The 13,707-nt window shown below is 37.1% G+C and overlaps 1 protein-coding gene across 4 annotated transcripts in view; it reads left to right on the top strand.

Annotated features, from left to right (window-relative positions):
• The first annotated feature begins 401 nt into the window (after positions 1-401).
• Positions 402-13,707, top strand: part of LOC113653871 (gamma-secretase activating protein) — a 26,744-nt gene continuing 13,438 nt past the window's right edge. The window contains exons 1-10 of one of the 4 annotated variants that reach the window (XM_027163735.2): positions 406-745; positions 829-958; positions 1,362-1,432; positions 2,871-2,927; positions 4,879-4,948; positions 7,143-7,193; positions 8,506-8,594; positions 11,183-11,252; positions 11,473-11,522; positions 13,064-13,168. In XM_027163735.2, the coding sequence (XP_027019536.1) occupies positions 877-958; positions 1,362-1,432; positions 2,871-2,927; positions 4,879-4,948; positions 7,143-7,193; positions 8,506-8,594; positions 11,183-11,252; positions 11,473-11,522; positions 13,064-13,168 (645 nt within the window). In that variant the 5' untranslated portion in view covers positions 406-745; positions 829-876. Of the gene's footprint in view, positions 959-1,361; positions 1,433-2,870; positions 2,928-4,878; positions 4,949-7,142; positions 7,194-8,505; positions 8,595-11,182; positions 11,253-11,472; positions 11,523-13,063; positions 13,169-13,707 lie in introns of all 4 variants that reach the window. The other 3 variants (XR_007144062.1, XM_027163736.2, XM_047819281.1) reach the window with 3 other exon arrangements.

Genomic DNA, 13,707 nt, shown 5'->3' with positions numbered 1-13,707 from the left:
AAAGAGTAGGGGTTATGTAGGAAGTATGGGGTATTCAGGGAGTTTGGAGTATGCAAAGATTTTTGCATATGTAAATAATATGGAGTATGTAGAAAGTATGGGGTATTTGGGGAATATGTGTGAGGTGTATATAAAAAGTATGGCATGTGTAGGGAGTGTGTAGGGAATATGAAGTATGTGGGGGTATAGTGTACATAAAGAGTATGGTGTATGTAAGGAGTGTGCAGAGAGTCTATGGAGGTACTTCATACTCCTTAATACCCCCTACTTGCTCCTTACATATCCCCTACATACGACAATTTTATTCATTGTTTGCACTATTCGGTGTGCGTCACGTGACAACTTGACCGACAGCATGTGAACAAGTGAAAACGGGGTATTTTCCAAGGGGGCGTGTTTTAAACAAGTTTTGTTTCCTGATAACGGGTGAACTTGGACACTGTTACTGTCTGTGTTACATGCTATCGTGTGTGTTACATTGTTTGGGTATTTAAAGCGCCTGAGCCAGAAATACACACAAGCACGTCGAACATGTTCCAGTAATGTGTGTGTGTCCATTATATTGTAGTATACCGTGAGCTTGGAAGTTGTGTTACAACCTAATGGTGACGTACAACATTACTTTAGGATATGAAGACGAAGCCATTGTTCTGTGAGACTGTTTGGACGTTTGGCAGGTTGACATGTCAGCTGAAAATCCACCTTGATGCAATTAGAAATGATTTGAAGTTTAAGAGGAAAACATGTAAGACCCCATAAATAACGCCTCGATAAACAAACACTTTGTGCTTGGATCAAACGTGATTTCGGATCATTTCCTGAATCCAGTTTCACTGCTCCGTCGTGTCTGAGGAAGGACATAGTGGAAATAACAGAATGCTGCAATTAACACCAACTTTCGACATGGAGAGAGATGTTTGGGGACCTTTAGCCAAAGGAGACACAATGAGAAGCCGAGGTGAGTGTGAGGAGATGACGGGAAACTTGTGACTGCTGAAAATCTGAGAGGTTCTGAATTTCTACTGTTGCTAACCTTTATTGAGATGAATAAAGCACAATCTTTAACACATGACACGTTTCTGAAATACTGAAAGTGTTAAAACGTGAAAGAACAAAAGTTTGTCATCTTCTACAGAAGGAACATCTTTATTTTTACCTCATATTTACATGTAAAACAATGTGTAGCACAGTTGTTGTAACATAAGGAGTCATCAGTAAGTCATAAACACACACACACACAAACACACACACACACATACATATATATAATTTACACAAATCCTTTTCAGACATATTTTAATACTGTATAAACAACATATATTTCTTTATTTCTTTCATTTTGCATGTCTTCTGCTGTAAAGACAATGTGCTGTTTGCTGACACTCAAATCCTCAATGTTGAGAGGGATGATGGTGTTCTGTATTGCTGGAGAGTGAGTCTTTATTATTATTATTATTATTATTATTATTATTATTTGCATTTCACATGTTTAAAAAAATATGCAAAAAAGGGGCAAAAAAACCCATCCAATTTTCTTCATGGGAAAAAGAAAGTACATCCTTCTTCACTCCATGTTTTTACCAACAGATAACCTCAGGTGACAACAATGAAACACAACAATATGTATGAATTTTTCAATAAGCTTACATTCGGAAACCAGGAGAATGGAAAAATTACACCACATTTTGTCAGTAAAATTAAAAATTTATAATTTTAAAAACTATAACTTGAAGTGAACAATTTCTTTAGGATTTTATCAGTCCTGTTTTGCAAAAAAAAAAAAAAAATTGACCTACTCTTCTTTACAACATTGCTTCAGTTCATAGATGTTTGAGGGCTTTTGTTTGTGCACAGCTCTGAAGATCCTCCTACAGCATCTCAATGGAGTTGAGGTCTGGAGTTTGACTTGGTCATTCCAACATCTTGATATTTTTATTCTTCAGGCATTCAGAGGTTGATTTGTTGTTGCATTTGGCATCATCTTCCTGTTACGTGACCTAATTTAAGCTGCTGGACAGAAGGCCTCACATGTGTTTTAAGAATATAAAGTTCCAAAGTGGAGTTCATCATTGTCTAAATGACTACAAATTCCCAGGTCCTGGTCCAGGTCACACTTCACAAGCTGTCATGAGGTGATGTTTGGTTTTCACAAAACTTGTCACTGTGCATGATGAAAAGACCTCCACTTTGGTGTCAACACTCCAAAGGATATAGTTCCAAAACTTTTGTGGTTTGCTCAGATGATCATGTATGATCATGTCCCATATTCTTTTTGGTTAGAAGAATATGCAGCTCTTAGGTTTTTCTTTTCATATGTCTGAGTAATAAATGGTCAAACTATGTACTGTATATGTTAGGATGACACTCTTGGTAAAATTGGCCATTGTCTTGAGACCTCTCAATTTGTAAAGACTGTGTTCTCACTATGTAGCTGTTCCCACATTGATGAGTAGCAACAACTGCTTCTCTGAGGTGATTGCTGATGTCCTTTCTTCTTCGCGTGGTGTAAACAAAATGTTTGAGGTTTAACTAATCTTGTGCAGTTCATTAGCAAAACCTGCCTCCTATTTCCTCTCTTAATGATTATGAAGTACTTTACTTTCTCACCTGGATTTTGAATGTTGTTTTACTTTTTGGGAAACAATTACTGCTTATTAAAATATGTTGTGTTTTTTGTTGTTACATTTGATTATTTGTGTGTTAAAAAAAGGACCACACAATTAGGCCCCGATAAATAAAAACATAGATTTGAAGGAGGGTGTATATTCATTCACTCATAAGTTTCAGTGTAAAAAGCTCATCCATCAAGGATGAGCAATAATACGACTAATCGTTTTGACTACTACTAATGTTTTGATTGCATTTCACAGGGTGCCACAGGAAACACCAGAATTGGCAAATATGACCCTCATACAAAACAGAATAAGGTACGTGGATATTTTGGGTTGTGGCATGTGCACATAAATATCTGACTAACGCATTTTTATTAATACTTGATCTAAACATCCTGATGGAATGTCTTTATGTATATACATAAAAAGGGTTGACAAGTTGCAAGAAATTCCTGGATGAATGACTGTAGGAACACAAATGCAGATTTTTGGTTGCATGGTTAAAATTCAGAGTGACATCAAGTTTGTAAGAGGGAGAGTGAATTTAAAATAGGGTTTACTGATTCAAGTATTGGAATCACAAGGTAGATTTTTTTGCGCTATAGACTGAAGATATGACTCAATCTAGAAGAAAGTTGGAGATGGAGCTGCCTGTTAAGAGGTCAAGAGGAAGGTTAAAGAGGAGATATATGGATGTGTTAAGTGAGGACAAGTTAAGTGGTGCGAGAGTAGAGGATGCAGAGGATAGAGTTAGATGGAAACCGATGATTCGCTGTGGAGACCCCTAACGGGAAAAGCAGAAAGAAGAGGAAGAAGAAGACATTGAATATATGACTGACAGGTGTTTCTTGTTGTCTGGGTCTTTTCTGTTAGATTGATTGTTTAAACAGTTAATAGCTCTAAATGTCTCTAAAACATAAAGATCAGAGAGCGGTTTATAAGAGAAAAGCAAGCTATTTTGAATCTGAGAAAAAATGAAAAATCCGAGCCATTGCACAAGCATTGGGCATAACCAATAAATCAATTTGTAAAGTAGATATAATGTAAAGATAGAAACTACTGGATTACTAATAACCAAACATGGAACAAGTCAGCCAAGCAACAGCAACTACTGAGGGAAACTTTGTAAAAGGCTGTGAAGAAAACCCCAAAACAACAGTCAGTGACATCACCAACAACCTCCTCAGGATATGGGTGAAGGTAGCACAATCAAAGATTTGAAGATTTTGAGAGCAAATAAATTAATTTACTTAATAAATTTGACATTTGGCAGATGCTCTTAACTAGAGCAACTTACACCATCTAATTTTTATACACCTGAGCAATTGGGTGTTAAGGACCTTGCTCAGGGGCTCATTGGTTTTCAAACTCGCAGCTTTCAGATTGGTAGGCCAACACCTTAACCACTAGGCTATCACATCTATACCACAAGATGTAGGTATGGATCACTCATCAGTAGTAAGAAACAATAGGAAATGTTGGAATTCACAAAGAATCACAGAGATGAGTTACAAAATCTTTAGAATGAACATTAACCTCAGAAAAAGATGGACATGGCAAAATATGGAGAAAAAAGGATCTGCTCATGGTCTAAACATACAAGCTCATTGGTCAAACATGTTGGAGGTAGTGTCACAGCTTGGGTTTGTATAGCTGCTTCTGGACCAGAAACTTTATTGACTGTTGTTGAACTCATGATGGGAGCAAATTTACAGAAACATTCTGTGTGTCAATTTGTAGAGAAATGCATCTAATCTAATCAAGAGGCGCTTCATCATGCAGTTAGACAATGACCCAAAAGTCTACTAAAACAACAAAGGACCTCATTAGAGGGAAAAAGAATAAGGTTTTAGACTTGCCAAGTCAAACACCAGATCTAAACCCAGCTGTGTAGCATTTTACCTCCTGAAGAACTTTAATTGACTAAAGTACAGTATATCTATTGTACAGTACGGTGATAGAGACTTGTAGGATCTATTGAACGACTCATTGAAGCTGTTTGTGGTGAAAGAAAACATTACTAAGAAGCTCTAAATGAAACCATTGTTTCATTTCACCCATCTGTAGTTCCTTGTTTCGAATGTGTTCATAGTCTGTCACACCTTTGCAAAGCAACTTTTAATCATAATATTCTTCTCAATGACAAACATCAACAGTGTTGACCAAATATGATTGATTAATATATCATAATATATGTTGATAAATTGTTATGGTGCTTTTTCCCCACCCCCTTACTTATTGCTGCTTTTTTCCTCCCGTTTCACAGCTACTGTACACTTTTGACAAGCAAGTGTTTATTAGCAGCTGCTCTCTGAATAGAGAAGAAACACTGCTGGGTAGGTTTCTCACCCTCAGTTAAAATTTGATCTACATAGTGTTTGCTCTGAAGCTCCTTATGTTACAGTAGAGCATCAGGTTGATTTGCATAGCTTCAGTTTTATATGGTAAATACAATATAAATGAATGAATGAATGAACTTCTTTATTTTCATTATGCATACACAGCCAGCATAACGTACCATTTTGCATGTACATTACTTTCAGCAGTTATATTTACACCAAGTGACTTACAGGTGGTGGACAAATAGCAAAAAGTCCAAATGAAAGAGGATCTTGACACTGAAACGACTAATTCCGTTATAAATGCAGCTGTTCAGGCGATTTTCTTTCAGTTCATTAGGTTAAATTTCACCTAACAGTATCAGATTTAACTCCTAATGACTTCATTTTAAAACCACAGCTAACAAATTTAGAACTCAGAGATCAAAGTGTGTATTGGCAGTCTGTGCCAAACATGGACAGAATAGTGGTCTCCGAAAATGAATGAGCCCCTTTATGATGCAGAATCTATAAAAACTATATGGTGAGCCACACTAGCAGGAAATGGCAGGAATATTGGTGTTTAAGTATTTTAAATGCTTTTGCAAAGACTGGAAGTGTGTAAAGAGCATAAGTGTCCTGATTTTATTTCCATATTCCAATATGATGAGTCTCTTATGCATGCTTTTACATACTCTCACTTCTAGTAACTGATTTATCCTGGTCAGATCCATGGGGAATCTGGAGCTTACCCTGACAAATGACCCTGGAGCTGTGAGGCAGCAATGCTAGCTGTATTCACCATGCTGTGCATGCATGCTGCTAACATTAGTTAATACCCTGCTTAAAGCCATGATCAGAATTTGTGCCCAGGCAACTAATGTCTAACCCCTTTGGATGCCAGGGACAGACACCAGTAATGTGTCAGGTGTTTTAGCCTGGATGTCTTTGTTCTCTGTGCTAATTATGCAGTGATGCAGAGCTAAAAAAATGCTTAAAGACTCTCTTAAAGCAGGCTTTGTTGACAGCCACCTCTGTCAGGCATTTCCCAGCTGACTATGAACCGATGGATGAGCAGCACCATGCAACTGCAGCTTTAGTAGTATCTAGGAGTGAGCCGGATTTGGCCTCTACTAACCACCAGTAGAGGTAACTGTCAGGCTATAAACAATTTGTGCATCTGCTTCTGATCTATGGGGAAAATATTCAGCTGTCTCCCCCAAATTGGCCGTATACATGCCATGATCACTCACAGCCAGGGCTGGTTTTATTAGGGTGGGCTGGTAGAAGTCATTGGTGGGCAAGCAGTGGTAGTGGCCCTAACACTTAATCCAGTTCTCCCCGTAACCAATATTTCCAAAATTTCACAGAGCCCTAACTCGTTCACACATACACTAAATATGGTCTTGACTTTTTTTTTTTGTTTTACCCACCAGCATAAAGTTGTTGGTTTCCCCTGTTGCTTCCACACTGAAGCTGAATGCATGTGTAAAACTGGTCTAAAATGGCAATGCTTTTGCAAAGATTCAGAAGTTAGGGCACATGAGCCAATCCAAATTTAGGGCAAGCCTGCCTCTCCCGCAGGTTCTTCCTAATTGTTTTAGTGACGTTGTCACAGCCTGAGCCATTCTGGCAGCATGGTGACTGTCAGTTACATCATTTTAAAGCAGGAGCAAGCAGGAGAAACGTACATACTGTACATGGACTCTCTAAAACCTCACAGATCAACCCACTAAGTCAAAACTTCACAAGAAGACTGGTGTTGCAGCAGCTACATTGCTAACACTGATTCCGTGGGTGACTCTAGACCTAGCAGCATTTCTGCATCAGTTACTATATAAAACATGATTTACATGATTTCTTTCCCTAGCCAGGTTCATTGTCACACATGAGAGTAAACACGTGGCTTCTTCTTGTAAAAATGTTCCAGTGTCCTACCATGAACCATTCAGTATTTCTATGACCGCTTTCAAAAAAGGAATAAAACTATTGCGGAGATAAAGTTTGGCCATACTCTTTAATAAATCCTTAATAGATTATATTATTTGCATGCTTCCATTGACTTATCCATCACCTGTGCAACTTAGGAAGGATCCAAATCATTTTAGCAGTTGAAGACTTGGTATTCTGGTAGATCTGGCTTTGAATTGATGTCTTCTCAATAATAATAGTAATACTGCATTTTTATAACAAATGTTTGTGTCTGTATCAGCGGTCAGTCTGACACGGTCAGTGAAGGGAGGAGAATATCATTTTAAACCAGGTAGGCCTATTTAACATTATTTCCAAAAAACACACACTGCAGAAATGAAGACACAGTTTATTTGCACAAAATTAATCATAGCCTTGTTTCAGTAGTAATATCTAGCACTGAAATGAAAAGAAAGGAATTACATAGGAATAAAAAAGAAAGCCTAATACACAGTATAAATAAAGAAAGCCTAATACACAGCCTAATATACAGTATTCATTTAGTTACTCGGAATTGTATTATTTTTTTCTGATATCTTGAACATGCTATTGATTAACGGTGTTGTAATTGTAACTATGACATTTACTCCATGTGCATTTGAATAAGCCTGAGTGTAGATCTGATTTTTTAGATCCATCTATGCATTCTTCTGTCATCACTACAGTATGCTCTTATAAAAAGATTCAATCAAGGGTTCTTTGAATAGTTTAAAGTCCTTAGCTTGTAAAAGATCCATAAGGAAATAGTTGTAAAAGGATATAAAGGAAACATGTGAAAAGGAAACAGGTGTTATGGAAACGTTTTGATTTTAACACTGATACCATGTTTTCTGACTGACATTTATATTTCTCCATTGGGAAAGGCTGGATTTTATAGATAATTCCCCATACCAATGTCCGCTGTCTCAAACCTGGTGAGGTGATGACACAAATACTAACTACAGATCCAGAGACAGTATGACCACACATACGGGAGGTGGAGTTTAAGGTTAAAACATTACAGTACAGACTTAAACTCTTTTAAAATTAGCAGTTTGTGTCAACATGAATGTTAAAGGTAAATCATAGCAGGCCACAAGTATGAGGCCAAAGTCAAGAGAATAGACAAGAAAAGAATAGTATTTATTGTCATTGCATAAACAACGAAATTTGGAGCACTGCTCCTGTCAGTGTCAAATAACAGACATATAATAGCAACAAAACCACAATACAACTATTATACTACATACATGATCAAGAGAAGGCTAGCGTCTGTAAGAGGGGATCTGATCTGTCATATACAGCTGGGGAAGCAGACTGCAGTTTATTCCATGAGCCAGTATATTATGATACTGGTAGTGAAGAGTAGTTCTAATAGAAGTGATACTGATTTCTGTGGTGTAAAAAGCAGAATGCCACTGCAGAGCGAATATATATTGGCCACAAAGAAATGGTAATTGTGCTGCAAAGATAAAAACTCAAGGCGAGTTTTTATCTATAGTGCATTCGATCTCCATCAGTTACGCACAGCATACTCTTAACCTGGTAAAACATTGTTCTGATAACTCAGAACTCTCCAGTATATGCAATACATTCATATATTTTTTTTCCTGTTTTTTTCCTAGTTGCAAAATATCTGACTCTACTTATAGAAATACACCCAGTTAACAACACTAAGGTCATAAAAGCTGTGGATTGCAAGGTCAAAGTTCAGGTAGGCTGCAGTCATTTTCATGAACACCATATAGCAGTTAGCATGTGATGTAAAACTTTCAGGTGACAAAGAAAAAAACAATAGAAAGTCAGTAAAATTAGTACAGCATTGTTGTGTCTTTGCCTCCATATTACTAGGCTCTAGATATAGATTTCTACAGCTTGTGCTTTGATGATGATGGTTGAGAGCACTGTGTAACAAGCAGATGTGGACACTGGCGTAGCATTGCACTGTGCTGCCATGCTTGACTTAAGTTTGGTGTGTTTATAGTTTATTTATACTTCACTTGAGTGTTATTACAATTTAATACTTATATTTCCAAAAAAGTATTATTATTTTTTTTGACTATTTATTTATAAGTATATACAGTTGATACAGATATTAACATACACTTCAGAAAAAAACACAAAAACTTTCCTTACTGTCATACATTAAATCAGAGTAAACTTTTTCTGTTTTAAATCAATAAATATTAACATATTTTGCATTTGTTAAATGTCAGAATTGAGCGAGGGAGAATTTTTATGTATTTTTATTATCACTTTCATCAAAGTCAGAAGTATACATACTGTACACTTACTTAGTATTTGGTGGAATTGCCCCGAAACTGTTTCACTTGGGCCAAACGTTTTGGGTATCCTTCCACAAGCTTTCTACAATAGTTTGCTGTAATTTTGGCCCACTCGTCTTGACAGAACTGGTGTAACTGGATCAGGTTTGTAGGCCTTATTGCTCACACTTGCCTTTTCAGTGCCGCCCACAAATTTTCTATGGGATTGAGATCAGGGCTTTGTGATGGCCACTCCAATTCCTTGACTTTGTTGTCCTTAAGCCACTTTGTAACTAATTTGGAGGTACTGTATGCTTGGGGTCATTGTCCATTTCGAAGACCCATTTACGCCCAAGCTTTAACTTCCTGGCTGATGTCTTCAGATGTTGCTTTAATATATCCACATAATTTTCTTTTCTCATGATGCCATCTATTTTTTAAAGTGCACTAGTCCCTTCTGCAGCAAAGCAGCCCCACAACATTATACTACCACCCCCATACCTGACAGTTGTTAAATGAGAGATGGAGAGTGGTAAGACAGTGTCATTATCCACAGTAAATAGGATGGCAGGGATGGTGTCCTGAGGCTTCAAAGCTTCTCCCTTTTTCCTCCAAATATTCCGTTTATCATTATGGCCGAACAGTTCAGTTTTTGCTTCATCAGACCACAGGACATGTCTCCAGAAATTAAGATTTTTCCCCCCCATGTGCAGTTGCAAACTGTAGTCTGGCTTTTTTATGGTGGTTTTGAAGTAATGGCTTTCTCCTCCCGATTAACCTTTCAGCTCATGGTGGTACAGTATTCGTTTTACTGTGGATAATGACAGTCTTACCAGTTTCAGCCAGCATCTTCACAAGATCTTTTGCTGTTGTCCTGGGGTTGATTCGCACATTTCGCACCAAAACACGTTCCTCTCTGGGACTCAGAATCCCTCTCCTTCCTGAGCGGTATGATGGTCGTATATTTCCATGTTTTTTACACATGCGTATTATTGTCTGAACAGATGAACGTGGGACCTTCAGGCATCTGGAAATTGCACCTAAGGATGAGCCACACTTGTGGAGGTCAACAATTCTTTTTCTGATGTCTTGGTGGATTTCTCTTGATTTTCCCTTGATGTCAAAGAAAGAGGCTCTGTGTTTGAGGTGTGCCTTTATATGCATCCACAGGTGTGCCACCAATTAACTCAAATGGAATCAATTAACCTATCAGAAGCTTCTTAAGCTCAGAATGGAATCATCTGGAGTTTTTTTATGTTTAAAGGCACGATAAACTTAGTGTATGTATACTTCTGACTTTGATGAAAGTGATAAAAATTCTCCCTCGGTCGATTCTGACATTTAACATGTGTTAAATAAATATGTTAATATTTATTGATTTAAAACAAAAAAGTTTACTCTGATTTAATGTATGACAGTAAAGAAATAATTTTTTTTATTTTTTTTTTCTGAAGTGTATGTAAATATCTGGTTTCAACTGTATATATTTCAAATCACTAAGGTCTCATCCAGCCAATGATGGTATGCTATACATTACAGGGTCAAAACCTTTTTTTGAAAGTGCAGCTTTTCATTTCATTTTTTCATATCATTTTATCTTTGATTACAATCGGGCATCTACTAACTGACATTAACAGAGTTAGCATAAAACTGTTCTCAACTGATGGTTGAGATCTGGTGACGTATCAAATCAAACTATTCAGTGATTTCTCGTGCCCTTTGCATGGGGACATTTCTACTTGGAAGAGGCGACTCCCTGCAGGATAAACACATTTCATCATCATATAAAGATGATCTCTCAGGATAACTTTATTGCTTTGCAGTGACCTTTCCCTCTAAGGGGAAAAGTGAACCCAAACCAGGCGAACAAAATGCCTCCTAAAGCAAGAAAGAGCCACTGCTTTTCCTTTCATTTGTCACCTCTCTGTACATCTGTGTAATCTCTAGCAGTATACTTCATCTATCGTGGCAACACTTTTCACCGTTGTTGCAGTTTAGCAAAGTACAGATGATGAAGCTACTGTTTCATTTTCTTTAGTTCCTGTATCCTCACTTGACCCGGAACAGTGTGCTGGAAAGTCATCTGCTGGTGGCAGCAGAAGACGGCTGTATGTATTAGAGTGTTGTATTTGTTTACAAAATCCTCTGTGCTTCAACTTTAGTTTATTAACATTTTATCATTTAATATTTTACCATTTAACAGTTTGTTTATTGTATTTTCAAATTTTCATCAGACTTGTAGTACATGATGCTTCTAACATATTTACATGTGAACGTTTAAGTTTAATGTTTAAGGATGTATTGCATTGATTCTTATGTTTTATCTAGATATTGACCAGTACCACATTTTACTGAGGAGTCAGGAAGGCTGTAAAGTTGTGAGTGTTTTTACTGTACTGTATATGCAACCTAACCGAATGTCGTTGGACCCATGACCACCTGTACACTTGGATTTGGTCTGCTCTTTGTTGTAATAACAGCCTTCCACTTTTCTAAGAAGGTTTACCACAAGAAGTTGGAGCATGGCTGTGTGGATTTGTAATCATTAAGCTACAAGAGCATTAGTGAGTTCAGACCAGTGTTGTAAGAGTGAGGAGGTCTGTGCTGGACACAGTTCTTCCACTCCAACTTTAACCACCACACCATGTCTTCATGGAGCTTTGTGCACAGGTGCATTGTCATTCTGGAACAGGGTTTAAGTCTCTTAGTTCCAGTGAAGGGAAATTGTAATGTTACAGCATACAAAGACATTGTGGTATCAGTTTGAGGAAGAACAACTTACTGTATAGGTGTGAGGGTCAAGGGTGCACATACTTTTGGCCATATAGAGCATGTTAAAAAAAAAAAACAATGACCTGTTAGTTCCTCAGAAGCTCTTGGTTACACAATTCAACTACAAACTGACACAAAAAGACATTTACATATTTACATTATTTACTGTAAGGCAGCGGTGTCCAATCTTATCCGGAAAGGGCCGGTGTGGGTGCAGGTTTTCATTCCAACCAAGAAGAAGCCACACCTGATTCCACCTGTTTAATCAGTTGTTCTTGGCTTTTAGTAGACTCTGGTGTGGCTTCTGCTTGGTTGGAATGAAAACTTGCACTCACACCGGCCTTTTCCGGATAAGATTGGACACCACTGCTGTAGAGTGTCACCCAAATGAGGAGGAGGTTTAATGCTGAGTCTGGTTCCTCTCAAGGTTTCTTCCTCGTATCATCTCAGGGAGTTTTTCCTCACCACCATCACCTCAGGCCTGATCATTAGGGATGGATGTTAGAGATAAATATATAAACTTTACAATTTCACTATGCTTCTGTAAATCTGCTTTGAGACCATGTCTATTGTTAAAAGCACAATACAAATAAATTAAATTGAATTAATGTATTAGTTGGGAGCCAACACAACATCTTTGTAACTCATGTTCAATAAATTGTTTAAAGATTTAGATTACTAATGAGTAAGCCATCAGGAATAACCTGAGATGAAACTTTGAGAGAAACCAGACACAAAACCCATCCTCATCCTACATAACTGTAAGTTTAGAGTCAAGTAGTGTTCAGTGTGTTAGAAAGTTCTTCAATATAAGCTTCTGGGTCATTTTTAGCTTTAGTTTCAAGTCTACAGTATCCAGGTCACGTTATCCACTGTATAATGTTGACAGCATCCAATTGTTCTATTAATAGTTACTCTAGCAGAAATTCTTCATCAGATATGCAAATTTATTTTCAGCATTTAGATTTTGCTCTCATTTGTTTTTACTTCATTAGCATGCTGAGAAATCAATGTCCTTGTTTTTTTTGCTGAAAAATTGTGTGAAATTTCCTTTAAAAAATTCACTTAAGAGTGGCTTTTAGTTACGTATTCTTTCGTATGATGATTATGGAGTAGCTGAGAATGTCTCTGATGTTTGACGTAACAGGTGATCCAGAACACGGAGCATCTGGTGAAAGACAGAGTGACAGATGAGTTCTGCTGGGTTCAGTGGGACTCGGACAACCAAAGACTCTTCTTCCTCACAAGCAGGGTCAGAATTCCCTTTAATTCTTCTAGACTACAGAAAATATGAAAAGAGGCATATGAAGAGCTCATCTGGTGCTAGATTTTTGAAGCATAGAAGAAAGATTGTATCAAGCTGTATACAAACAGGTTTAATCAGAAATCATTCATAGGAGCTTTTACACAACATTACAAAAATTCATGAAAATTCCATAATTTTAGATTATACTTCAGTTGCTGTACTATGAAGTTTTTACATTTACAGCATTTGACCCACAACTTACATTTATGCACATCTTTAACAAAAAATATAAAAGCTAAATGAGGCCCTGTGGATGTATTTAAGGGGATCTTTATGCATATTTTTATTTCTTCACTGTATATATTTTTAGAAGATATTATGTTGTTCATATTTTTACCTTTACCATTTCGTTCTATTTATTTGCACCACCTTATAAGAAGAGCGTACTGAACTGAATGAACTCAAACCGTTCTCTTCCACATCATGCATTTAACGGCATTACTGATATTGCATTTATCAAGGACATGGTTAATGTCGTCTCTATT

This window comes from Tachysurus fulvidraco, chromosome 10, assembly GCF_022655615.1.
Source record: "Tachysurus fulvidraco isolate hzauxx_2018 chromosome 10, HZAU_PFXX_2.0, whole genome shotgun sequence".
NCBI lineage: Eukaryota > Metazoa > Chordata > Actinopteri > Siluriformes > Bagridae > Tachysurus > Tachysurus fulvidraco.
The sequence above is the reverse complement of the archived record's forward strand: the minus strand, read 5'-3'. Positions and strand labels throughout refer to the sequence as shown.